Raw genomic sequence first — 27,450 nt, 5'->3', positions numbered from 1 at the left:
ATTTTTTTTTTAATAAATGAAAGACGAATAAAGAACAAGAAGTAATTAAATTCCCGACCCAGGCATAAACATCCGTGCTGGTCATTCTGTGCCATAATTTGTGCCGTGAATACAGTGAGTGGTAAAATTGTACAGCACCGGTATACTTCACACAGCATTCACTATTAGGTTCACCAATGAAAAATGCGTGTTTTGTAATCGAAGTTTTGGTCAGCTGACAATCATGTGTCTCCACCCCTGATATAAATCCGCATGCTTACTGGATTCGCACAACAGTGGGTCTGTGTATCGTAACAAAGAAGCACCGTGTAAACAAAGTAGTCTGTTTTGAGGCTTTGAAAGAACTAAACCATGGCGACTGTAGTAGGTTTCGCCTTCTTGGTTTTTAGTTTACCTGCGATCTTCTGCCTTCCCCTGTACCAGCAGCCAGAACAAATTCACCTGTCCTATGGTGGTAAGTGTAGTATTCTTGCATACAGTCAGAAACCATGATATTTTCTTTTTTGGAATGGTTTTATGGTAGCTGTAGCTGGTCAATGTCATTTTGGTTTTCCCCGATTACTGTACAAATCAAAATGAAAGGACATTTATAGAGCTTACATTTATAAGCCTTTACTTGGCTATGATAACGTACATAAGTCCTAACTGTTAGGCCAGAAGAAAAGTAGGCTATGTCTGCCTGTATACATTATGAGGTACATGTGTGTGTGTGTGTGTGATTTTTACTCTTACTCAAATTATGAAATGATTAAATATTTTAACATAGATCAGGAAGTGCTCAGACAAGGGGAGTGGTGTATGTGTAACTAGTGTCTCTATGTAAATGTTTGTGTATGTGTTGAGCAATTCTGAGAAATTAAATGTATCTTTATGTTTACAAATTATTCTTCCAATGATACCCCTGCATTTTAGGTACTACTACTACGTTCACATTCTTCGCCAAAACAAATGCCAATCGGTCTCGGTCTTCACGTATGAGCTAGCCAAGCCTTACTACTTGTAGTCTTGGTGACGACATATTTTCAGTGTTGATGTTTTAGTTTCACTTTCAGGCCGACAGCTTGACTAATTGTTTTGATTTTGCTTCAGGTTACCTGTTTTTCTGTGCTTATGCAAAACTTTTAATTGTTTTGTTTATTATGATTTCTTGTTAACATTTGTTTGTAATTTGTTTGGAAGGGCTATTCTGAGATTGTAATAAAGTAAAAAATCCATCAGACTTCAGTCTTAAAATTGTATTAGCAGGACTACTTGGCTCCGCTGAGCTCTCACTGTGATACCCGCACATAATCAACTTTTTTTTTTAAATCCCGCTCAGAGACAACCAATTACCTACCTATAGTGAAAAACGAAAACAACAACAGGAGAACACCCGATAAAAATGTATCTCTAGAGGGAAAAATCTTCCCACTGATCCACAAAGACCATTGACAAAAAGAGGGGCATTGGAAGCGAAGTATAAAACGTTAGAATCTCTTGCCAATGAGATGATCGAGCTTGAAAACTTTCGTGACCAATATCTGCTATTTAGACCTAAATGGTGATAATTAACCCCACCATGAGTGGCATGAAGGCACACACAAAATTGTGGAACGATTCGTTCAGAGATGGCTGCTTGCATAGTGTCAACTAGATGATTACCCGCTTCGCCGGGTACCGGCTTCGCGCGCCGGGAAGAAGTAGAGCCGAATACCAGGCTGCGCCTCGCACGAAGGAAAGGAGATAAACGCGCAAAACACTGGAGACCTTCTAAAAATAGTAACGTAGTAACGGGAATATGGATTGACGCCACACGGAGGAAGGGAGATAATCGCGGCTGAAAACACTGGAGAAGATAAGGAAGAGTTACTGGTAGTGGATCCCGACAACAACAACAAAAAACAAAACAAAAATCGGTTCAGCGCGCAGAGCGCTGCGCGCTGAGAGCACGTGTTGAAATATCTCATCGATGCGGTTGTGTCCGGGGTGTAGCTGAATACGGTGTCCAAATTTGAACAAGATCCACCGAGAACTTTGGCCGTGCATCGCGAACAGACAGACAGACAGACAGACACTGACAGACACTAGTCGTATATATATATAGATAGATGCAATTGTCTTAGACAGTCACACAGACAGACAGAATGAAAAATATATTACTGTTACACGACACTTGAGATTGACGAAGTTCTCAAATGTCGTATAGTTGTGTTCTTTTATTCTACGTCGCCCGTCTTCGCAGCAGCAGAAAAGAACTCGTCAAATTGAGTTCGAGGATTTATTTAGCATTCCATACATACAACTGCACATCGTAGCAGAACTCAAAGTAGAAGCCCTTTTACATACAAATCGCGCTGGCCTATATAGTAAATACTCAATCTCGAGAATATTCCAGACCGAACATGATACAACTAAAATTAGATGAACTGTCCATGGACTAGAATAGTGACATTCTTTGTGACGTACATCAAAAGTGCCGACGCACTTAATCCGAGCGAACGCCACGAACCCACGACTCAAAACAACGTGGTAAACAACTTGTTTTGACAGGACTAGAAAGTTCACCTGCATTCTCGTCCAAACATAAATATTGTGTTTACAAAATATAATATCGGTACTTTCCCACAAAGTACAAATAAGTCAACTACATGCAACACACAAAACTGAACTAAAGTTCAGCAACAGTAGCGTTTCCTAACAATTACTATTATTAGATATATATATTAGCATGTGATACACAAACTAGGAAAGCAATTCAACAAGAATAAATTCTACCATGAATCACGGCGAATGACATTTTTTTCAATGATTAATTAACAATGAAACGTAAAGTAAGAACATTTGACACTTGTGTGAATACCCAGGAAAATGAAAGTAGGGTTGAGACTGAAAAATACAGTTGACAGTTTGTTAGGGATTAATTGTGGCTCAGTTTCGGTCCGTCATGCCATTTGTTAATTGAGACATAAGCTCCTTGCTAAGCTATGAGAAGGAAATTAGGAATACATTCCAACAGCTAGTCAACTTCCTCTGTAGTAATGGTTTGCATCTTCTAATCACATGGTAAACAAATGCAATAGCTTTGAAGTGAAAATAAAATTGCATTGGTAAGATAGAACATTGGTTGAGATGGAAAGTACTTGATGTACTCATGATGTAAACATACTGTACTAATTTTTTTATGTTAAGAGTCTGTGTGCAGCTAGGCACGTCTGAACTGTTATTTGTGGTCCAATCAACTTTATCTTATCAAAGATTTTGGTTATCAGTAAATAATCCATCATATATGCTATGTTATCAAAACCAACAACATTTGACTTATATATATATTATATTATACATGACCATGAAAGTAAAAGTATTAAATGGTACAGGATATCTTGTGGGTGAAATAAACTAGGAACACTACTACACTAGCCAGAATTGCAGATAAACCTGTCCGGTTAAATCTGGGTTATCCAGATTAGTACAGGTTTGGTCACTAATGGCGTTGCAGCACTATACAGTCGAGAAGTTTCATCTTAGATGTAAATATTGCTCAGTATGCTTGGTTACTCAGAGAATTAGGGTTTGTGGTGGTGGCTGGCGTAGCCCGCTCCCGAAGCACAACTGTCGCCAGGTGTGGTGCTTCGGTCCCCCAGGACAAATTGTCGGCCGCCTGACACTGTCGATATTCGTCATCGAAGATGAGCACAGACTGCCAGGTGAAACGGCAGCCTAACTCCCCCACCATCTCTGTGTAGCGTAGATAGGCAGCTACATCAAAGTCTTTATCACGGGACAGGAGTGTGGCCATGATTCTGGCATTTGCCACAATCGAGGCGGAGGGTGACACCCGATCTAACTTTGGCTTTGTATTGGGTAATTTGATTGTCACCCCTCCGCCAAGAGACACCTCCTCCTCCACAGCCAACGAGGATGAAATGAAGTCGATGATCTTTAAACCCTCACCTTTTGGTCTTGCCGGCGTCACTGGCGAACCGTCCATGTTGAGTCGCCCCAGCAATTCCGCCAAACCACTGGCACCTCTGGCGGTGTCGTTGCTCATGGGGCCTCCCCCATCTTTTGCTTGCAGGGTTTTAATCCCTGCCCGAAGCAGGGCAAGATGCCCCCTTTTTATGTTGGCACTCAGAGATTCCAAATCCTCCGGCTCGACACATTTGAGGGCCGCCAACGAATCGAACCCCTCTTTGACGAGGACGCTGATCACCGCTGAAGGAAGGTTTGACTCCTTACACCATTGTTCTATTTCGGACATGATCACAAATAATGTTCACTTGCTGACGCGCGCACTTCAATGCTGCTGCTGCTGCTGCTGCTTTGCCGCTAATGCAAGAGCGTGTATCCTCTGGCACTCACTTGCCAGAACGTTTGGCGCCAAAACCTCCACTACAACACCCTCCCCCTCCCTCCTTACTTCTAGGTCCCGCCCACATCCGCTTTCTCCATTCCTTCCCCCTCCCTCTCCATCCTTGTCCAGTCCTAAATACCATCGCCTCACCTTCAGTTTAAAAACAATGCATCGTTCCTCTAAACTGACACGTAAATATTGCTCAGTATGCTTGGTTAAATAAAAACAAGTCGCGTAAGGCGAAAATACAACATTTAGTCAAGTAGCTGTCGAACTCACAGAATGAAACTGAACGCAATGCAACGCAGCAAGACCGTATACTCGTAGTCCACCGCTCACGGCATAGGCAGTGAAATTGACAAGAAGAGCGGGGTAGTAGTTGCGCTGGGAAGGATAGCACGCTTTTCTGTACCTCTCTTTGTTTTAACTTTCTGAGCGTGTTTTTAATCCAAACATATCATATCTATATGTTTTTGGAATCAGGAACCGACAAGGAATAAGATGAAAGTGTTTTTAAATTGATTTGGAAAATTTAATTTTGATAATAATTTTTATATATTTAATTTTCAGAGCTTGTTTTTAATCCGAATATAACATATTTATATGTTTTTGGAATCAGCAAATGATGGAGAATAAGATAAACGTAAATTTGGATCGTTTTATAAAAAAAAATTTTTTTTTACAATTTTCAGATTTTTAATGACCAAAGTCATTAATTAATTTTTAAGCCACCACGCTGAAATGCAATACCGAAGTCCGGGCTTCGTCGAACATTACCCGACCAAAATTTCAACCAATTTGGTTGAAAAATGAGGGCGTGACAGTGCCGCCTCAACTTTCACGAAAAGCCGGATATGACGTCATCAAAGACATTTATCAAAAAATGAAAAAAACGTCTGAGGATATCATACCCAGGAACTCTCATGTCAAATTTCATAAAGATCGGTCCAGTAGTTTAGTCTGAATCGCTCTACACACACACACAGACAGACAGACACACACACACACACACACACACGCACATACACCACGACCCTCGTCTCGATTCCCCCCTCTACGTTAAAACATTTAGTCAAAACTTGACTAAATGTAAAAAGTAAAAATCTGTCAATTGATGCATGCTGATACAGTACTGATGATCATATTTTTTCAATTGCATGTTTATTGATCTTGATTTTACATTACAAAACTTAATAATTGTTACTTTTATTTAGGTTTTTAACAAAATACATGTACAAACATATATATATAGCAAGTGATCATGTTTGCAACAGTTTTTTAACATCATATTTATCTAACCTCCCATCTGTAGATAACATGGTAAATCTGTTGGAGAAATTTTATTTTCATTTTTAAAGTATTTTGAGTGGTCCATTCTGCTCTTTTCTCCTGCCCTGTATTTGTTGTTCAGTCGTCAACCTGTTGCTGTTATATAACTAACTGTAAGATCTCTTGGAGTTGGATGAAATGTTATTTTCTTGTAAAGGACCACTAATGTATTACACATACTTATCATTTCAACATACTGTTCTAATTTTGTTGTTGTTGGGAGTATGTGTGTGCAGCTATGCACGTCTGAACTTGAAAATTGTTATGATGTGGTTTGATTATAGTTTTATCTCATGACAGATTTTATTTTTATTTTATTTAATTTATTTACGAGGATTTATATCGCTCACGTACATGTGTATCTCACCACACAAGGCGACTCAAAGCGCATGTTACCTATTAATGCCGTGTGAGATGGAATTTTTTACACAATATATCACGCATTCACATCGGACAGTAGATCAACAGCCTTTAGGCGCTGCATCCACCTTTCACGGCCTATTATTCCAGGTCACACGGGAATTTTGGTGGACATTTTTATCTACACCTATACAATTTTTCCAGGAAAGACCCTTTTGTCAATCGTGGGATCTTTAACGTGCATACCCCAATGTACACGAAGGGACCTCGGTTTATCGTCTCATCCAAAAGACTAGCACTTGAACCCACCACCTAGGTTAGGAAAGGGGGGAGAAAATTGCTAACGCCCTGACCCAGGGTCGAACTCGCAACCTCTTGCTTCCGAGCGCAAGTGCGTTACCACTCGGCCACCCAGACTTTTGGTTACCAGTAAATAATCTACCATTCAGTTTGTTACCAAAGCAAACATAAAATGTGACTGTTATCATGAAAGTAAAACCATCAACAGGTACAGTATATCTTGTGGTTGAAATAAACTAGTAACACTGCACTCGCCCAAATTGCAGATAGACCTGTCCATTGAAATGTGGGTTATCTATATTAGCAGGTTTAGTCACTGACTTATTGTGTTTGTTGTACTTGTCAGCCCAGAAGATTTATATTTGACAGAAATATTGCTTGGTGTGCATGGTGATAGAAATTAAAAGTCTGTAATTCCATACAAATACTGCACTGATAATCATGTTCATTTCAGTTTCGTACATGTTTATTGATCTTGATTTAACACCACAGAACTTAATAACTTGGATTTGAACATCCTATGCTCCAACCTCCAGTCTGTAATTTCATAGAAAACATGGTACAGTGGAACCCCTCATTTACGACCTCCAGAAATCGGAGAAAATCAGGTCCTAAAAAGGAGGGAGTCTTAAAATGGGGGTAAATTTACAGAGGATATGAACAGGAAATCAAAAAAAACAAAGGTCTTAAAAGGGAGGAAGTCTTAAATTGGGGGGTCTTAAAAGGGAGGTTCAACTGTAAACATGTGGGAGAAACTTCATTACGATTTTTAAAGTATTTTGAATGTCCATTCTCCTCTTTTTTCCTGCCCTTGTTTTTAGTGTTGTCTTCTATTCATTAGTGTAGCTGGACTTATATTGCAATCTGTTATGTAAGATCTCTAGATGTTTGTTTGTTTTATTGTAAAGGACCACTAATGTACCGAGCGCCGAGTCTTGAGTAGAGAGCTAATAAAGTACCGGTAATCGCTAATCGAGCGAAATGAAAATCCGCGGCGACTTCCATTAGGTGAATGCTATTCAAGTTTAGGTAACGTTTTAGCCGCATCTTTTTATAAGCCGCAATGCGATTTTTTTGGAAAAAAAGTCGCGGCTTGTAGTCCGTCAAATACGGTAGTAATTTTGGGTCTGCTAATTTGACCAGGTAGCCTTAACATCAAAAGACCCGAAGGGGGTAGAGGATACTGTCACTAGCTTCATCTGGCCCAATGGAATTTCTCTTGAACTCTTAGTAAACTGATACATGTACTTGCATTTTATGAACTTCTGGTCTGATGCATAGAATTATGGAAAACATGTAAATGAATGAACCCTCATGTGTTAGCTCCAGCATCTAATGTTATAACTTATTTAGGATAGCTATTTGTTTTCTTTGTTTGTTGCCCACAGATATTTGTTTTGTTTTGTCTTTTAGTTTTTTTGAGCCTGAACTTTTACTTTAATAACACATAAACACTGAAATCCAAGGCCTGAAGCTGTATGTTACTTCTGATGACAAATATTTGTTTTATTTATATGTGTCTTTTTGTGTTTTATACCTTTACTATACCTTTAATACCTCATAGACACTGAAATCCAAGACCTGAAGCTGTATGTTACTTTTCCTTCAGATGACAAATAGTTCTTTTATTTTTGTGTGTCTTTTTGTGTTTTATACCTATACTATACCTTTAACACCTCATAGACACTGAAAACCAAGACCGGAAGCTGTATGTAACTTTTCCTTCAGGTGTGCCGAGTGAGATGTGGGTGACCTGGGTGACCCAGGACTACACGAGCGGGTCGACGGCTTGGTACGGCCAGGATGGGCTAGAACAGCGTGCGGATGGCACGGTGACCAAGTTTGTGGATGGTGGGGCTCTGCACCGCACCATGTACATGCACCGCGTCAAGATGACCGGCCTTCAGCCAGGAAAACGATACGGTAGGTTCCGGTGGTTTCCTTTTTAAGTTTTTGGTTTTAAATTTTTTCCCTGCCATCTTTTTCTCCGGTAAAAGTGGAATTCAGTAGAATGAAACTCATATGTTTAGAACATTCATCTTCAAGCTACCTTTGTAAAACATATGTTGTTGGTTTTTTTGTGTGGTGTTTTGTTGTTGTTGGGGGGGGGGGGGGGGGGGGGGCACGTATAGAAATCTCAAAGATTTGAATTCGGTAACAATATTCAGCTTACATGGAATGTTCACTTTTAGATTAACAATTGGCATGAGCATTATTACTGACAAACTTGAAGCTATTGGCTGGTTACAGTAGGGTCAGTAAGGGTAGTATGATTTGTTTTTATATTTTAGAAGATATTTCAATGAATGGATTTCAGTGCATAAACAACAGTAAGAGTACTTTTGTTTGTAAATGAGCTGTTTGTGCTTTTCAGTTTTTGGTTTGCTTTCTGAATGACCACATTTTAGATTCAGTTTACTGTCTCTACTTCAGACAGCAAAATCACTCCAAGACTATAGATTAAGTATTACATTTTAGAATATACTTCAATAAATGGATTTGAGTGCACAGACAACAGTAAGAATACTTTTAAAAGAGTACTTCCCTTTTATTAATAGATCTTTGGATTAAGTATGTTTTTCATGGACAGTGTACATCGTGGGCGGAGAGGACGGATGGAGCTCCAAGTTCACCTTCAAGGCCATTCTGGACGGCACAAAATGGAGCCCCTACCTGGTAGTGTACGGAGACATGGGTAATTACAACGCTCAGGCCCTTCCCATGCTGCAACTGGACGCCATGCAAGGCAACTTTGACGCCATTCTCCATGTTGGTGAGTGTCAGTGGCCATTGATAATAGAAGATTTCTAGAAATAACTCTGTCAGGTTTGTATGGGTTGTAAAAGAGTGACTACCCTTGCTTTTAGTCAGACAAACAATGGTGGAAGCAGTCACTAGCGAGGGGTGTGTCTGAAACACGTGGACAATGAACACGTGTAGATTGATTGTCTCAATGGCCATGTTGGGTTTGATGCGTGCATGCCTGGTTTTCTCCTGTAGATGGGTGTCGGCACAGAAGGTCTGCCCGCTGTCCTCAGCCAACATGCTCTGTCTTCATGGCAGCTCAGGTTTTTTATCGAGGTTCTCTCCTCTAGATCCGCCGTGTTTTGCCTAGGGGCTTGCGCTGCCTAGTTGATAGGGTCACCTCATAGAGGATGTGGTCATAGACCACGCACGGTCGGTCTTGGGATAGGGAAACGTTATGCTAGTCCGGAGGGATTACGCCACAAAGGCCACCTCGCGAAGACCCAGGGTCCTAGACTAGGGAGGTCCACCCCTCTACCCGCACCTCCAACACAATCCCTTCCCCTCGTAGCTTCATCCCCAAGGAGGAGACAGAGCTACCTGCAACACCCCGATTGTCTCAATAAAAGACCGGGTATTCACTCTTTTAAATCCCATGCAAACCTGAACATCGTCAATCTAAAAGTTATTCATATTTTAAATCTAAACAAAAAAAGAATTCAGTATTGTATGTGCTGTCCTTACATTGGTGAGTAAATGGTTAATCTTAGTAGTGTATTTATGTTCAATTATGCTTTGTGATCATGTACGTGTTTGTCTTGTTAGAAATGCGATGTGGAGCCAAAAGAAAAATGTCCATGTTTGTGTAAAACTAAAAGTTTTCTTATTTTTTCTTATCTTTTCTTTTTTTTAACTTTATTAATATTTGATGGTAATTACAAGAAGAACTGTGAGAGAATATGGAAGACATTTGTGGGATGTCTTTTCAGAGAAGCAAGGGTTAGGAGAAATTGGACAGCTCTTGCTAATGGAGTCATACACTGTCAGAGGAATACATACAAGTTTGAAGAGTCATTTTTCTCTCAAAATTTGACTTGATTGATCTATCAGTTTTTGCCTCACTGTTTGAATACACTGTACCAGTGAAATCAAAATGTATGAAGCTCTTTATTAATTTGAAATAATGTAGTGTTAATTAATTATTGTTTCCCTTCACAGGTGACTATGCATATGACATGGACACCGTAAGTATAATTTATTTTAAGTTTAATGGATTCAATTAAAATGTAATGAATTCGGCACAACATATAATATAATTATGTCTATTTTGTTGCTTCTTAGCTGTACATTTTTTTAGAGGGTGTTTGCTTTGTGGAAAGAGAGAAGGTTGTGGGCAGGATAGGGTGAGAGCGAGGTTGTGTGTGTGTGTGTGTGTGTGTGTGTGTGTGTGTGTGTGTGTGTGTGTGTGTGTGTGTGTGTGTGTGTGTGTGTGTGTGTGTGTGTGTGTGATGTAAGCATGTGTTTGTGACATCAACATTGTAAATATCATTTTTTATTTAAAGGACAGGTGAAATTGTACACATACACCTTGAAACTTGGATCTGTTTTCAGGATAATGCCTTGGTGGGAGATGAGTTTATGAGACAGATTGAGAGTGTAGCTGGATATGTGCCGTACATGACCTGTCCCGGCAATCACGAACAAGCCTAGTAAGTTTGAAAGCTTTGTTCTTTGAATGAGTGGATTGTCAGACAAAAGTGTATGAGACAGGTTAAAAGTGTAGCTGGCTGGTGAGATGTGTTGAAAAACATTTTCCATTTAATGAATTCCTTTTAATGGACAATAAAGTGCTGTTACAGTGGAACCCCGCTTTTAAGACCTCCAACAATCTGAGAAAATCGAGTCTTAAAATGGGGGTAAATTTACAGAGCTTCTGAACAAAAAGTTTGAGAAAATAGGGTCTTAAGGGGGCTGCCTACTTATGAAATAGTCTCGGTTGCAACAGGGAACTGCATAGCTTTGTCTCGTTCAATAACTCTCATTGGCAGTCACAGATGAAACGAGACCGGATGCTGCAATGGTTTCTTTATGTCGTGATTTGGTCATTTGTGTCACTATTACGCAATTCAATTGACGTCAACATGACAAAGTGCTGACAAAATGACGTAAAACCTTGTGTTTTTAATCGAGCGCCAAAACATCGCAGACTTTTACGTTCTTTTTGTACACGTTTGTTTGTATGTCAGCGCATGGTTTAGGACAATTCCGTGTTAGGCTTTTGTTCTGTAAGGCTTTAGCATTCACTTCCCCCCACAATTATCTAGCAAGTGGCTACTACATGCGTACTGTCCAATATTAGCCGTTATCTTTATGTACCCATTTTCACAAAATCAGAAGACACAAGGTTATTTAAAAAAATCACAAAAAATTAACAGTGCATGGGACTAGAAAAGTTCTCTGCAGATATGTAATGTACCTAGACAGAATGTTCTTTCTCCCACAAAAGTATTAACAACTTCTAATTATTCTGACCATAACTAGGCAGATCCCTTAAAAGGGAGGAACTCTTAAATTGGGGGTCTTAAAAGGGGGGTCCACTTTATTGTTATTGTTATTGTACATGACTGTACATGACTTGTGGCTCGTTAAACACCAAATAAAGAAAGAAAGACATGACTTGTGGCTGCAATTATGAACACGCTTAGTAAGTTTGAAAGCTTTGATGTAAGAAAGTGCCCCCCGCGGGTTAGGGGGAGTCCCATATTGGTTGGGACGAGAAAGAATTTACCCGATGCTCCCCAGCATGTCGTAAGAGGCGACTAACGGATTCTGTTTCTCATTTTACTCTTGTTAAGTGTTTCTTGTATGGAATATAGTCAATGTTTGTAAAGATTTTAGTCAAGCAGTGTGTAAGAAATGTTAAGTCCTTTGTACTGGAAACTTGCATTCTCCCAGTAAGGTAATATATTGTACAACGTTGCAAGCCCCTGGAGCAAATTTTTGATAAGTGCTTTTGTGAACAAGAAACAATTGACAAGTGGCTCTATCCCATCTCCCCCCTTCCCTCTGTCGCGATATAACCTTGAACGGTTGAAAACGACGTTAAACACAAAATAAAGAAAGAAAGAAAGATGTAAGAAAGTGGGGGTTGTGAACAAGAGAGAGATTTGTATTGCGAAAGGTTAGTAGGTAACCAGATAAGAGCCTCTGTGAGCACTTTTGGATTGGTTTGATGAAGAAAAGGTCATAAGTGTGTGTGCAACTCCTTTTTCTTGCACATATTGGGTAACTTCAACGATGTATCTATGATCTCCAACATGTAGTAGTTTACTCAAACTTTAAATGGCAAATGTATCATTTCACACAAAAATCAAATGGTTAATATAAAAGCTGCGTAGTCTGAGTTTTTGTTAACATGTTGGAATGTGAACTTGTACTAGCAGATTTATATGAACTGGATGTGTTTTTTATTTCAGCAATTTCTCAAACTACCGCAACAGGTTTACCATGCCAGGTGGTGATGGGACTGGCATGTACTACAGGTGTGTCTGGCTTTGACTCTGTAAAGGTGTATGTGTTATGAAACTGTGCAGGTGCTTGTCTTCATTTTTTCCGAAACCTGACACATATTAGAAACCTGCCAGTATTAGAAAAAACTCAAGTTAGGATAAAACTTGATGAAGTTTATGCTATCGTACCTGCCACCTATGAAGCAATACACAGGGTTCGTACAGAGTCCTTGAACCCTGGAAAACTCCTTGAAAATTGGAAAACCTTTTCCAGGCCTTGAAAAGTGCTTGAAAATAGAGTTTTGTTAAATAGTCATTGAAAAGTACTTGATTTTTCCAAATTGTTGCCTATACATTTCGTCAGCAGCTTGTCTTATTTAAAACAAAATGCAACCCCCTTTTTTTCCTTCAAATACAGTACACACATTTTGGGAGAATAAAAGATCGAGTGAAAACGAAAGCAGACGAACTAACTATTACTAGTCACCCGTAGTTGCTTCCCTTCCCGGAAGTTGGCAAGGGAAACAACTACGGAATCCGAATGACTAATAGTTTGCAGACTTGAAAAACTGAAGGTAAGCTTGGTGCTTTGCATTAATTTGGGGAAAATCATGTCCTTGAAAAGCATTTTTTGGTCCTGGAAATGTCCTTGAAAACTCATTGAATTGTATCAGCTCTGCCCTGCAGGAACCCTGAATACACTGCAGGGATGTCGTTAGGCGTCGGACATCGGACATAGACCGATTTAGAGGCTCAAATGTCCGATTCACATTGCCGCATGGCGGTCAGAAGTCCTATCGTTTTGAACTGAGCGCTGGCATTGTCCGATAAGAACTCAATTGCTTCGGACAGCGCGATATTCATTAATGTTTCTTTCAAGATACACATTTTCAAAAAGCGACCAAGCACTCTTGCGTACAGGTGCACTGAAGTTGTGCAATGCGGATCTTGCGTTTGGATGACACCCATCTGCAGCACATTAAAGTTAGGAGTATGGGAGACAACTCCAACTGACTTAGTCTTGCGTCTGCTTTTGCTTTCAGTTTGATACATTATGACGAAGCGCACTGAGTTATGCCACCGAAAAATAAAAATAAAGCCTGTCAAAGTTCAACAAAAGCTGAAATGTTTGGCTATTCAACGGCATCCTGTGCTACATTAGGGTCAAAAACAGGGGGTAACACGGCAAGCGTCATTCTTGAAAATGAAACAATTCTGACGTCCTATTGAAATTTCTGAATGCGGTCAAATGTCCTATTAATGCTGAAGAGCTAGGACATTTGTCCTATAGGTATGAATATGTAGCAACATCCCTGCACTGTAATCAGTTATTCATGTTAGATACTTAATTTCTGGTCAAATTGCGAATGCTCTTTTTTATATTTAGTCAAGTTTTGACTAAATATTTTAACATCGAGGGGGAATCGAAACGAGGGTCGTGGTGTATGTGCGTGTGTGTGTGTGTGTCTGTCTGTCTGTCTGTGTGTGTGTGTAGAGCGATTCAGACTAAACTACTGGACCGATCTTTATGAAATTTGACATGAGAGTTCCTGGGTTTGATATCCTCAGACGTTTTTTTCATTTTTTTGATAAATGTCTTTGATGACGTCATATCCGGCTCTTCGTGAAAGTTGAGGCGGCACTGTCACGCTCTCATTTTTCAACCAAATTGGTTGAAATTTTGGTCAAGTAATGTTCGACGAAGCGCGGACTTCGGTATTGCATTTCAACTTGGTGGCTTAAAAATTAATTAATGACTTTGGTCATTAAAAATCTGAAAATTGTAAAAAAATTATTTTTTTTATAAAACGATCCAAATTTACGTTCATCTTATTCTCCATCATTTGCTGATTCCAAAAACATATAAATATGTTATATTTGGATTAACAACAAGCTCTGAAAATTAAATATATAAAAATTATTATCAAATTTTTTTTTCGAAATCAATTTAAAAACACTTTCATCTTATTCCTTGTCGGTTCCTGATTCCAAAAACATATAGATATGATATGTTTGGATTAAAAACACGCTCAGAAAGTTAAAACGAAGAGAGGTACAGAAAAGCGTGCTATCCTTCTCAGCTCAACGAATACCCCGCTCTTCTTGTCAATTCCACTGTCACTGCCTTTGCCACGGGCGGTGGAGTGACGATGCTACGAGTATACGGTCTTGCTGCGTTGCGTTCAGTTTCATTCTGTGAGTTCGACAGCTACTTGACTAAATGTTGTATTTTCGCCTTACGCGACTTGTTCTATTTTGGGCTAGTTTCATTGTGCAGATTTATTTCTCCCCTGCATCAATTTATTAACAACAACAAAAGGACAGTTTCTATTCTATTTCGTTTTACTTTTTGTTTTGGGAGTGTGTTTGTGTTTGTGTGTGTGTGTGTGTTTGTGTCTGTGTGTGTACACATTTTGTCTGATGCTGGTAAACATTCGCGCTTTTCTCATTCTGTGCTTGTTACACATATTGCAGCTGGAACATAGGACCAGCTCACATCTTGAGCTTCAACACAGAGATCTACTTCTGGGGCAACACTCACGAAAACATCAAGAGGCAGTATGACTGGCTGGAGGCAGACCTGAAGAAGGCGAACCTGCCAGAGAACAGAGCCGTTCGGCCATGGATCCTGGCTATGGGCCACAAGCCCATGTACTGCTCCAATGTCGACGGCGGAGAGCTGTGCACTAACCCTAAAAACCCTGTGAGTACAGTTGAACCTCCCTTTTAAGATACCCCAATTTAAGACTTGCTCTTTTTTAAGACTTTGCTTTTACATATTCTTACTCCGAATCACATATAGCATTTGACACAGTCTGAGATGCTAGGTACTGAAACGCTTACCCGTCTAACATTTTTAAAGGGAAGCAACCCCATCACCAAAAAAGGCTTAAAATAGCCATGGTAATGAGCAGGTACCCTGAGAGTTACCTCCCATTGGCGGATACTACGTCACTTCCTATACCAACACGTGGTAATAATCATACGACTTTTCAGCCTCCTGAGGGAAGGGTCTATCTGAATTTCGCTCCCGTGGCTGACTCTTGTGAGGGTTTTTACTCGCCGGCCACATTACCTGTCTTTCCCGCTTGCGCGCTCCTGTTTTTGGTGAGCTCGTTCCTATTTTCGTTTGTTTACGAAAGTTTTTTCGCCATGTAGTTACTGAACTTCTGTCCATTTTGGACTTGGGTTTTCAGTAGCTGTTGTTGCGTTGTCGCCATTTTTGTTGTTTGTTAGCTTGGCTAACTTTGATAAGAGTGGTGTTTAACCTGTGCTTGTCTGCTCTGTAGTTGGCAAGCTTGGTTAGTTTGTTGCCTGCCAAACGGTTGTGTGACGTGTCTAGTGTGTTGGCGAAGTGTCTTGTGCTTGTCACTTCTCGCTTTCAGCCCTCACCGCTGGCTAGCACCGTCTGTCCTTTTTAGGACAATGCGAAAAGAGAGCAGAATGCGTCAGTCTCTCCTGCCAGTACAATAACCTCTCCACAACAAGCCCTATGTAGTGCCTCCATCGCGGCGACAGGCGTAAACTGGGTACCGCAAGGCCCCAGGCTAGACTACAAGGACTCGGAGGAGGTTGGCCTCTAGACGTGCGGCATGCGGGCCCACCGGTGTGTGGAAACGCCCAGGTGCCCACGAACCAACCTCCAGCTATGGGTCAAATAGCCGGGCAGGATAGGCTCGTCAACCCTGGCAGGCAGCTATCCTAAGAGAAGACCACTCTGAATTCAAAACGAGGGTAGAGGAGGCTCATCATCCATGGAAGGAAACTCGTCTAGGAGAAGGAAAACTCCGAAATGAAACCCACGCAGTCCCTCGAAGACGGAACGGCACTGGCCTTTTTTAGGCGGGGAGCAGACCGGGTGCCTACGCTATCCTCGACAAATGGTTGTGTCATCAACGAATCAACGTGATGGTGTCGTCTTCATGAAAAGGAAAAAAATCGTACGAAGAAGAAGAAGAAGGTTAGTTTGTTGTTCTTTCCGCCAATGGGAGGTAACTCTCAGGGTACCTGCTCATTACCATGGCTATTTTAAGCCTTTTTTGGTGATGGGGTTGCTTCCCTTTAAAAATGTTAGACGGGTAAGCGTTTTAGTACCTAGCATCTCAGACTGTGTCAAATGCTATATGTGATTCGGGTAAGTATATTAATCAAATGAAAATTTACTTATAAAATTTTCCATTTAAGACTCCCTAAGAGGCGGTAATGAGTTTATCCCTATTCGGATGGCGTGGGTCGTGTACGACCCATACTTTTTCGTTGAATCCTTCTTTAGAAAGTATGGGTCGTACACGAACCACATCATCCGGACTGTGTAGTCTCTTGTGATTACGATGGAGGGGGGTGACATAGGGGCAGAGGAGAGTGTATAACCCATTATTGAGGGACATCACCATACCTGCCACTGCAGGAGGTCAGAGTTACAGCTGTGAGACACGCACAGATGACATAGTGGTACTTGTCATGAATAAACATTAGCGCAAACATAATCCTTACATTGTGTGTCTTTTTGCCATGTTTTCCTCAGATCCGGAATGGAACTGCAGTATTTTGGCCCAACCTTGAGGATCTGTTCTACAAGTACGGAGTGGACATTGAGTTCTACGCTCATGAGCATTCCTACGAGAGACTCTGGCCACTGTACAAGTCTAAGGTCAGTCGCATTTTTATTTTTTATTCTTGTAGATTTTGTTGTTTGTTCTTATTTTTCAGTATACTTTCGCCAGAGGAGACAGCTCTACAAAAGAAGCTATACGGCCCCAGAGAGGACATCGCCCTGCAGTCCGGACTGACGATCTAACAGCGAACGACAAGAAGAAAGAAGTATACTTTCGATTTGAAGAGATCCTGAAGTATGCTGGCAGAGTATGAAACAGAGTTTTTAAGCCTTTGGTCAAGGATTTGTGTTTATGGATTTTTACAACAATACTTTGGTGACATATTCTGGGGATTGATATATCTGCAGGTCTTTAAAGGGGGGTTCCACTGTATAACTAAACCTGTGCATCATGTAAGCTTTTGTCCATCATTTGCATTATGCCCAGGTATGCAATGGCAGTACTGCGGAGCCTTACACCAACCCCAGGGCTCCTGTTCACATCATCACAGGATCTGCTGTATGTAACCACTCTTGTTGTTAGACCTCTAGTTTATTTCATTTCTTTAGTCTCTTGATTTGCCCTGGAATGATGTTTTTTCTCTGATCTAATGACCTCTCAGGTTTACAAGAAGTTGCGAATTGAACTTTGCGGTTTTAAAGAGTGTTTTTTCTGTTTTTTCTCTCTCATATTTTTGATAGTGAGTTGGATTTCACAATCAACAGCATGCATGTGCAACAGAAATGTTTGCTTCAGTTCTCTTTCACATGCACTTTCATTTTATTGTTACAATTTGACACCAACTGATTTATTTATGACTGACGTGTGCATGTAAAGCAACAGTAACACTGAAAGTAACTTCTTCTTCTTCTTCTTGTTGCTGCTACACGTGGAGACCAGTCTAACTGAAAGTAACTATACCGTAGGATTTATTTTGCGTTCCTTGCTTTGAGTTTGGGCTCAGCTCACTCATTTATGATCAAAGAGTTAATTTGTACGATGACATGACAACTTCAAGTGTTGCAATTATTTTTGTTTTGGATAGGGTGACGCAGAGGGTCAAACGAAGTTCCGCAAGACAGTCACAGATTGGAGTGCATTCAGCACTGATGACTATGGGTGGACCAACATAAAAATTGCAAATGACACCCACCTGAAGATACAGGAGGTGTCTATTGACAAGGTGAGAGAGAGGGAGGGGGAGAGAGAGAGAGAGAAAGAGAGTATGTATGTGTCAGTTGAAGAGAATCTGGAAGAGCACATGTTTTATTCATGCTCTCATTCAATACCTATTCTACAAAGATTTCAGTGATCTGAAATGTACAGTAAAAGCAGTGGTAAACCAGACATCTCATTTGAATGAAAGGCAGGGAGGAATGTTTCTTCTATTACTCATAATAACATTCCTGACATCTATCACCTCTACTTCCAGACCTCTGTATTTTATCTCATTTTGAACACTGACCTCAGAATTCCATGTCAAGTTGAACTATCGCATGTGCTTATTTTCAGAATGGGGAAATCATCGATGATGTCTGGCTGATCAAGACAAAGCGAGGACCTGGAATGTATAACTGTTGATGACAGTCTCTTTGTTTTGGGATTTGTTGATGACAGTCATTTTTACTAGTCTGAAATCTGTGTCCAGTATGCCTTTACAATCAATAAACCTTTTTTTTTTAATATGTATTTCTGAAGCTATTCCAGGCATGAAATTATGTGTACATATTAAAGGAGATTGCAATTACTTATGCAGGCTGGCATTTTGAGAAATGACTGTTATATATTTAACATTACAAAGGTGATGGCAAATGTTTTGATCCTGATACCTAAATAACTATACAAATGAATAATTGAGGCTCCCTACATTTGAAAATGATGTTATGCGTGTAAATGCAGCAAAAGCTGAACCGAGTGATGGATTGGTCATTGGCATTTTACCACTATTAACTTTTTTTTAGCCCAGTTGTTTTAAACCACACTAGTGTCATATTTGTAAACTATTTGGGCAATGTACATTTTGAGGACAAGACAGTGTACTTCTTTAATCTTGCTGTGGTGTGTTTATTTTGCCCTTGAAAAGCCTCTAGCAGAGTTAGCCTTTGCAAGTTTGTCTTTATAAAGATAAAACTGCAGCTGCTCAAAAGTAAATAAATTCAGGCTCTGTGTATTCATGTTATCCAACTGAAAGTAAATGTATGACATTGTATGCACTTCTTACAGCTGGGAGGATGCAATGCTTAGCAAAGACAAATATTTAGTCTCCTTTGGTCAGTACTAACAAATGTTTGATTGATTTTACTTTTCTTTGGCAAAAGCCGTACCCTCAATTCATTCAAGGCTGATCTGTGATACAGCAATGCTTCAACTTTGTATGTGATTCTTCCATGCTCAAAATCATTTTCATTGTTCTGGATCTTGCCTGTTGAGTAATTTTTATGTAACATTTATTATGTTGAAATGGACCGTGGAGAAATGTACAATTACGAATTTTAATCTGTAATTGATCTCAAATCAGGTTGCGTTGAGCCCCTCTTCTCTTCGCAAAAGTGGTCAAAATTTGTTTGCATAAACTGCAATTTAAGCAAAAATGATTGATGGTAATTTTTGTACTGTGTTTGTATGTGGTGCTTTTGATCTTTGCATAATGAACATTTCTAGTTTTAACGGATTGATTTTGACCTGAGACTTTTAATAACAAACAATTGCATTACCAAAAACCTTTAACTGATTTTTGACGTGCGACTTTTAATTAAAAACACAATTCCATCACCAAAAACCGATGCGAACAGCTGAGACAGAAGCTATTAAAGATGCATTCTTATGTTTTTTATTTGTTTGGCTTCTGTTTGTACTTGCATAAGATCATGATTTGTGATTTCTTCCAATTATCTGTCTACACTGTTGCCACACTTCAACAGCAGCATCACTATCAAGAACGCAAGCAAAGTCAGGTACAGCGATCTTTATTCCTCAGCAGGACAGAACATAAATGCATACTGAATAACTTACTGCAAATCATAGGAGTTTAGCTTGACATGTGAGCAAAAACAGGCACATGCACAATTTTACTGGTTAGGCAGTACACACACGTGTGTACGTCTCTTCTCAATAAATATACAGATGACCTGAAACACCGTTGGAAGGTTTTTGAGATCCTCAACAATCCTTTTCTAACCTGAATGCTACAACAACAGTGTGAAAACAAAGCAAAGAAAACAAACAAAGTCTTAACAAGAATGCAAGCCAAAATACTGAACGTGCCTTCAATGGGTCTTAGGGTTGACCAGCTATTCACTTTTTTCTTTAACTGGCAGTGTCATAAAGATAAACAAAGCATTTGTGAAGCAGTTTATATACATACACACACATATAAAAGCTCATGTCAGACGAGAGAACAAGTCATTTTCAGACGGTGTTCAGGCTTTTTTTCAGGTAAAAGAAAACAACACGGACATACACAACTTTTAAAAACACACACACTCTATCTCTCTTACTCTTTCATACATACACACAGACATACATGTATGCACACACTCTGTGGTTTTTATATTCTGGTAAACAATATAAACAACTCGTGTGGCAGTTTCGTGCATGAAAAGGAACGGAACAGACCAAGGCAACTTGCGCATACACCATACAGTCGGACAGGAACCAAATACAGCTGAAGTAAGTACTTATCAAATTAATTAACAAGAAGAAACACTTTAACAACAACAAATATGTCACTGCTTCAAGCACCAGAATACTTTATTTACGACCTGGCTGAAGCTTACGAATAAATATGTACAACTGTTATGTTCTTTCATCTTGCTCCAAGTAATATAATTCCATGACTGTTGCAGTTTTGATCCAAGCACAAAATGTAGATGTGAGAAAAACGCGAACAAATTGTCAGCGCAAAACAAACACGAACGATGAATTGTGCAAAACATTGACAAATGAAGATCGACAAAACAATATCTAACAGAAAGATCTACATTTCATCTTCGTCAAAGCCCAGGTCTTCCTCAGGGAAGTCTCCGACCTCCACAGCAGTAGGCTTGACAAAACCACCGTACTTTTGAGGGCATTCAAAGTACCTTTTCCCAGCAACACTGAAAATAAGACAAGAGAAAATAGTACTGAGATAATGAACACAAATGTTTACAAGACAGGGAGGTAATTGCTGTTGTCTTAGTCTTCAAAGAGTTACTTCCCTTGCACCAGTCTCCCACGCCCAAGGCTTTGGTAGTGGTTATGGAACATCATACTTAAAGCTACTGAGCAACTTATATCAGTTGTTTACTTATCCACCACCCTCAGATTAGGGTCCACTTTCAGACAATAGGTTAAAAGATGTGTTTAACAGTGTTTTGCTTTCCAAAAACCACCATGCAACACAGACAAGATTAGTGCATGTATGGTTGTTTAAATATTGATTGATATGATATTTAGTCATTTCACTCAGTCTCACCATGATCACTAAGTATTCACATAGATACAGTACTGATGGCTTGCTAAAACTGTGACTATAGTATGAACACAAAACCACTGAAAGGGGTGCCTTCCGTAAATGTAAGTTGTGTTACAATTAAGAACAATTAAAGGTGCTAGCCTAAAGAATATCTTTACACCAAAGAGTTTTTTGTTTTAACATCAAGGGAGAAATGTGCTCACCTGCCATCATTTTTACCGTGGGGCTCGTCATACTGAACACCAACCCATAGGCCAGGCTTGAAATCTGCTTCTCCTACAAAAACAGAAGTCAACTCAAAGGTATAGTGCCTGTTTGCAAGGAACTCTAAAATGTGTATACTTTTTAAAGTTGACAACCGAGACAAAAAACAGCAACAATAAAAGCAAGAAAGAACACAGAAAACACAGGGAAAATAGTGTGCTGCCACTGCATACTCCAGCAACAGGGAAGGACCTTTCAAGAAGGAAGCCCCCCCCCCCCCCCCCCCCCCCCCCCCCCAATCATAATAACATGATCTTGTTGGGCGGAGAGCATAGTTTACTATGGTTCGCGATATATAAGCTGTCATTATTATTTCAGTAATCCTGAATTCACAAACTTCATCACAAACATTCATGAGAGAGAAAGTGTGTGTGTGTGTGTGTCTTTGTTTGTGTGTGTTTGCACTTGTGAATGAAGCCAGGACAGTTTCATGCGTATTCTTCTATGCCATTCTGCATTTACTCCAATCCCAGCCCCATCTCTACTTGTTGAACTTTCCTTTGACTACCAGCACCATCAGTGTGTAGAGTATAGTGAAGAGTTTCTTACAACTGACAATCCAATTTGACACTCACCCACATATCGTACTGTTCCTCTTCTTGAAGGCTGGCCTGGTACCCGTACCTGGCACCTAAAAAGAACAAAGTAACCATGCTTATGTACTTTTACAGCTATTGAAATTAATAAGCTACATGTACATTTAATGCACTCATTACAGTCCATAACAGTTAACACAGACCAAAAGAAGTCTTCATCCTTGCTGAATTGTGACGACAGCAAAAACAGTAATATTACTAATAAGCACAGAAAAGCAATCTGAAACCCTCATCCCCCCCCCTCAGTAAACTTATCAACCAAACCACCAACTTACCTGAACTAAAAAAGGAAAACATCTCTCAATACTGCTCAGGTTCAAAGGATGACACACTTACCCCCCCCCCCCCCCCCCCCCCCACTGAAATTGACATTAGAGTTTACAGCCAGTTTTGATATGAAAGTGATTTTGTTTAACCATTCTGGCTTTTCCCCATAAAATAGCCCATACAAAAATAGACACAACAAAAACAAAACAAACAAAAACAGTAAAAACAAGTCGCGTAAGGCGAAATTAATACATTTAGTCAAGCTGTGGAACTCACAGAATGAAACTGAACGCACTGCATTTTTTCACAATGACCGTAGTCCGCCGCTCGTGCAAAACGCAGTGAAACTGATGAGCCTGTTTAGCGCGGTAGTGGTTTCGCTGTGCTGCATAGCACGCTTTTCTGTACATGTACCTCTCTTCGTTTTAACTTTCTGAGCGTGTTTTTAATCCAAACATATCAAATCTATATGTTTTTGGAATCAGGAACCGACAAGAAATAAGATGAAATTGTTTTTGAATCGATTTCGGAAATTTAATTTTAATCATAATTTTTATATTTTTAATTTTCAGAGCTTGTTTTAAATCCGAATATAACATATTTATATGTTTTTGGAATCAGAAAATGATGAAGAATAAGATGAACGTAAATTTGGATCGTTTTATAAAAAAAAAAAAAGTAATTACAATTTTCAGATTTTTAATGACCAAAGTCACCAATTAATTTTTAAGCCACCAAGCTGAAATGCAATACCAAAGTCCGGCCTTCGTCGAAGATTGCTTGGCCAAAATTTCAATCAATTTGATTGAAAAATGAGGGTGTGACAGTGCCGCCTCAACTTTTACAAAAAGCCGGATATGACGTCATCAAAGACATTTATCAAAAAAAATGAGAAAAAAAATGTCTGGGGATTTCATACCCAGGAACTCTCATGTAAAATTTCATAAAGATCGGTCTAGTAGTTTAGTCTGAATCGCTCTACACACACACACACACACACACACACACACACACCACGACCCTCGTCTCGATTCCCCCTCTATGTTAAAACATTTAGTCAAAACTTGACTAAATGTAAAAAGCAAGAAAAAAAAAGCATCTTTTCTGGATCACAACTCTTGGCACATAGGGCGTGGTGCTATATTATCATCATTCTGTTGTAGCAAATCGCTGATTACTTTACCTGTCTCCTGCTTTCATGGTTGCAGCTTGCTGTTTTTCTTCTTCTTCCTTCTGCTTCTGTTCTTCTTCTTTCTTCTTCTGTGCTTCTGGGTTGAATCTGCCAATCTTGTTCTTCTCTTTGAAAGCTCGCACACTGTCTAAAATGAGTGAATACAGTTTATACGCATGTCATTAGTTAGTTTAGTTCTACCAGGTATCAGTGATATAAATTGCTGATTTGTAAAATGTGGATGTTAATGACTATTCATAATTATCATAAAACAAATATCTACCACTACTGGTGATTAACATTGTGGAAAAGTATGATACAGTCAAGAGAAAAAGGAGAGATCTTGGATAGAGGTAAGGAGATGGGAGGGATAAAATAATATGAAAATAATAGTATCAGTTGGGTGATAGACAGACAGGGAACGTCTTATCATGCCTGAACACACATCTGATAAGTTGACAGCCTTCACCAAAACACTGACAAAATTACCTGTTCGCTTGGCATATTCATCTTCAGGAATTTCAAATTTCTCCACTTTTGATACGTCATCGAACTCTCCAGCACATAACTGCTTGTCTTCAACCTGCAAAAATGAAAACTTCAGTGGAAGAAACTGCATCAACAGAAACCTAACATACAGCTTAAATCCATAAACACATCACAGACATCAAGTCTTTAAGATGGCCACTGTAGGATTTATGTAATTGTAACTTACACCTCTTCATTTACATTCAATAATGGTGCTGCAGCATTGGCTCAGAAAAGCATTTTTCTCCGGAATGAAGATCCAATGTTGTGTATAGAACTGAGGCAGCTTAGCTTTGACGGTACATAAGCTAAACACACTGACTCACTGTGCACAGTGTCACACCTGGCAAAGTAAACACACACCCTCCTTTCATCTCTCTTACCATCATCCACCCTACGCTTAGTTTCACAACTGTATATATAACTTGCAATATAACTCTCCCCTTTCTTTCAATACTAGAAGTACTAGAACTGCACTTAAAAATCAACTTACCTGAATGAGTGAATCAAGATCAATTTTAAAGTGTTGCTGTTACTATTATTACAAAAGATACCAGGGCACTAAGAAGAGAGCAACATTTGTTACAATTCTTAATTGCTTTGACTTACATGTAATATCATCCCACTGTCAATGGGGTAAGAGCCGAGAAGAGCATCATCGTTATCCAAAGCGCAGACCAGTTTGTTTTCCTTGTCATATGCAAAGAGTTTCATTGACCTAGCTGAACCTCCAGTAACAAGCTCTAGCTTTCCCTGAAAACATCAAAATTGTCATCTTAAAAATAATTAAGCCTCTTCATCAGGTTTTCTGTATTTCACAAATTTTGATCAAAATATGTGCACGTTTTATTCATTTTCTGGCCAGTTAACATCTGTATAGGTATAATTACAACACCCTGAAAAAATGAACATCATTTACCCTGATATGCAACTGAGAATTAGATCAGACTTTTGACAATATGAATATATGCAATATGAGTATTTCCTGTAATAATCAGTAATTTGATGTAAATACGCAATAGTTCTACAATCTAACTTGATAATGATTTATAAGCAATAATTCTATCATCTCAGCATCTAACTAACAAGCAAGCGAATACCAGACGTTTCGCACCTTTGACGGTTCGCACTTTGGACGATTCGCACTTAATGTCCAATTTGGACATGACGTTTCACACTTTTTTGGTCTTTTCGCACATTTAATTATGACGTTTCGTACTTTTCAGAATGACGTTTCGTACTTTTTTCCAAGATGTGTGAAACGTCATTGCCAAGAGGTGCGAAACGTCATTGTTTGTTTGTTTAACGCCAAGCCGACCACGAAGGGCCATATCAGGGCGGTGCTGCTTTGACATTTAACGTGCGCCACACACAAGACAGAAGTCGCAGCACAGGCTTCATGTCTCACCCAGTCACATTATTCTGACACCGGACCAACCAGTCCTAGCACTAACCCCATAATGCCAGACGCCAGGCGGAGCAGCCACTAGATTGCCAATTTTAAAGTCTTATGTATGACCCGGCCGGGGTTCGAACACACGACCTTCCGCTCACTGGGCGGACGTCTTACCACTGACTACGCCACCGTGTTGTGGTAGTTTGTGTGTGTGCGTGCGTGTTAATCTGTATTTAAATACTGGTCTGTTATTTTTCGCCTACTAGCGCGCTCACCCAATACAGATATTCACTGAGTCGCCACTCACTGCCTTCACAAAAAATACTGCCGAAGGAGAAACGCTTGAAAGGAAGGGTGGCACGTTGTCCACCTTTGCCAACCACAGATGGATTGCCTCGATATGTGCTCCAACTCCCATGTGCCATTTGGCTGCTAAAGAGAGAGAGTGAGAGAGACCTTGAGACGAGTTTGGTTTTGGTCTTATTCAACTAACTCTTTGTTGTGTGTGCTGTTCTAATAAACCGGATTGAAATAGTGAAACAGTTTGATTTGTGTGTGCTGTTCTAACCCAAGTAACACGCATATTAAATTCCCACTGGTTTCCCAGTGGTGAATAAGTGGGAAGAGGATGGGAGTTTCTCTCTCTCTCTCAGTCTTGTCCATTTCCCATGACAGGCGGACGAAGCACAATCATGTGCGTGTCAGTATGCCGATCGAAAAAGGTCTTCTTCCGTAGAGGACTCAAAGGGAGAGACCAGCGCAAAACAACACCAAAAGCTATAGCTGGACTTTGGTAAAATCAGTTTCAACAACTTCACAACATATGATGATTCGCACCTATGACTATGACGATTCGCACCTTATTAATATTATGCTGACGATTCGAACTTTTTCCTTGTGACGATTCGCACCTATCAGTATCACTATGACGATTCGCACCTGATGCTGACGATTCGAACTTTTTCCTTGTGACGATTCGCACCTATCACTATGACGATTCGCACCTGATGCTGACGATTCGAACTTTTTCCTTGTGACGACAACGGCGAAAGTGCGAAACGTCTGTATCATACAGACGTTTCGCACTTTCGCCGTTGTCGTCACAAGGAAAAAGTGTATGCCCAAGCAAGCAGATACAAAATAAGAGACAAATTCCCACGCAAAAAGAACCACCCCAAAGTGTTTCATTGTATGCTAATATATAAAAAAAAATTTAACAAAATGGAAAGAATGTTGCCGCGCAAGCTACAACATGTGAACATTACATTTTACAAGCAGACGAACCTTCAGATTTCCCACTGTTGTGCTCTTCGGGAACCGTTTCTCGCTTCCGAAAGAAGAAATGTTACTGGTGATCGTAACATTGAGAAAGTCTTCTGTGATCACTTGTATATTATGAGACATTTTCGCATCAATTCCTGTCCGTATGTCTCTCCAAAATGTTGAAGATGCTCCAAACTCTCCAGATCTTTCCAATGTTCGTTGAGTCACTTGTTTACCCGACGACCATGCTGCAAAACGGAAGTGAAGCATGTCACGTGACTAAATCAGTTCCGAAACTAACTACGAACATCATATTTTATTTTGCAGTTAATGAATTGTTT

General features: G+C 39.8%; 3 protein-coding genes across 3 annotated transcripts in view; 1 reads left to right on the top strand and 2 right to left on the bottom strand.

The window, feature by feature from the left end:
• LOC138952660 (galactose mutarotase-like) overlaps positions 1 to 27,450 on the bottom strand; it is a 380,407-nt gene that overhangs the window by 90,010 nt on the left and 262,947 nt on the right. The window lies entirely within an intron of this gene.
• Positions 154 to 19,996, top strand: LOC138951690 (acid phosphatase type 7-like). Its single transcript, XM_070323249.1, has 11 exons — positions 154 to 454; positions 8,048 to 8,242; positions 8,910 to 9,092; positions 10,283 to 10,308; positions 10,676 to 10,773; positions 12,541 to 12,606; positions 15,049 to 15,277; positions 17,099 to 17,224; positions 17,616 to 17,687; positions 18,214 to 18,351; positions 18,681 to 19,996. The coding sequence occupies exons 1-11, from the start codon at positions 352 to 354 to the stop codon at positions 18,747 to 18,749; spliced, it is 1,305 nt and encodes a 434-aa protein (XP_070179350.1). The 5' UTR covers positions 154 to 351; the 3' UTR covers positions 18,750 to 19,996.
• On the bottom strand, positions 20,119 to 27,371 carry LOC138951691 (tubulin-folding cofactor B-like). Its single transcript, XM_070323250.1, has 7 exons — positions 27,131 to 27,371; positions 25,060 to 25,203; positions 24,412 to 24,505; positions 23,935 to 24,070; positions 22,464 to 22,519; positions 21,828 to 21,900; positions 20,119 to 21,265 (listed from the first exon to the last, which is right to left on the bottom strand). The coding sequence occupies exons 1-7, from the start codon at positions 27,248 to 27,250 to the stop codon at positions 21,145 to 21,147; spliced, it is 744 nt and encodes a 247-aa protein (XP_070179351.1). The 5' UTR covers positions 27,251 to 27,371; the 3' UTR covers positions 20,119 to 21,144.

Source organism: Littorina saxatilis, linkage group LG17 (genome assembly GCF_037325665.1).
Source record: "Littorina saxatilis isolate snail1 linkage group LG17, US_GU_Lsax_2.0, whole genome shotgun sequence".
NCBI classification, from domain to species: Eukaryota; Metazoa; Mollusca; class Gastropoda; order Littorinimorpha; family Littorinidae; genus Littorina; species Littorina saxatilis.
This window is presented reverse-complemented; position numbering and strand designations above follow the sequence as displayed.

Excerpts from the sequence above, each read along its gene's own strand:
- LOC138951690 (XM_070323249.1), top strand. The coding sequence starts at position 352 with ATGGCGACTGTAGTAGGTTTCGCCTTCTTGGTTTTTAGTTTACCTGCG. Across the intron at positions 10,774-12,540 it reads GGCAATCACGAACAAGCCTA|CAATTTCTCAAACTACCGCA; the intron begins GTAAGTTTGAAA and ends TTTTTATTTCAG. Across the intron at positions 12,607-15,048 it reads GGGACTGGCATGTACTACAG|CTGGAACATAGGACCAGCTC; the intron begins GTGTGTCTGGCT and ends CACATATTGCAG.
- LOC138951691 (XM_070323250.1), bottom strand. The coding sequence starts at position 27,250 with ATGTCTCATAATATACAAGTGATCACAGAAGACTTTCTCAATGTTACG. Across the intron at positions 25,204-27,130 it reads CAACAGTGGGAAATCTGAAG|GGAAAGCTAGAGCTTGTTAC; the intron begins GTTCGTCTGCTT and ends TGATGTTTTCAG. Across the intron at positions 21,266-21,827 it reads CACGGTAAAAATGATGGCAG|TGTTGCTGGGAAAAGGTACT; the intron begins GTGAGCACATTT and ends TCTTATTTTCAG.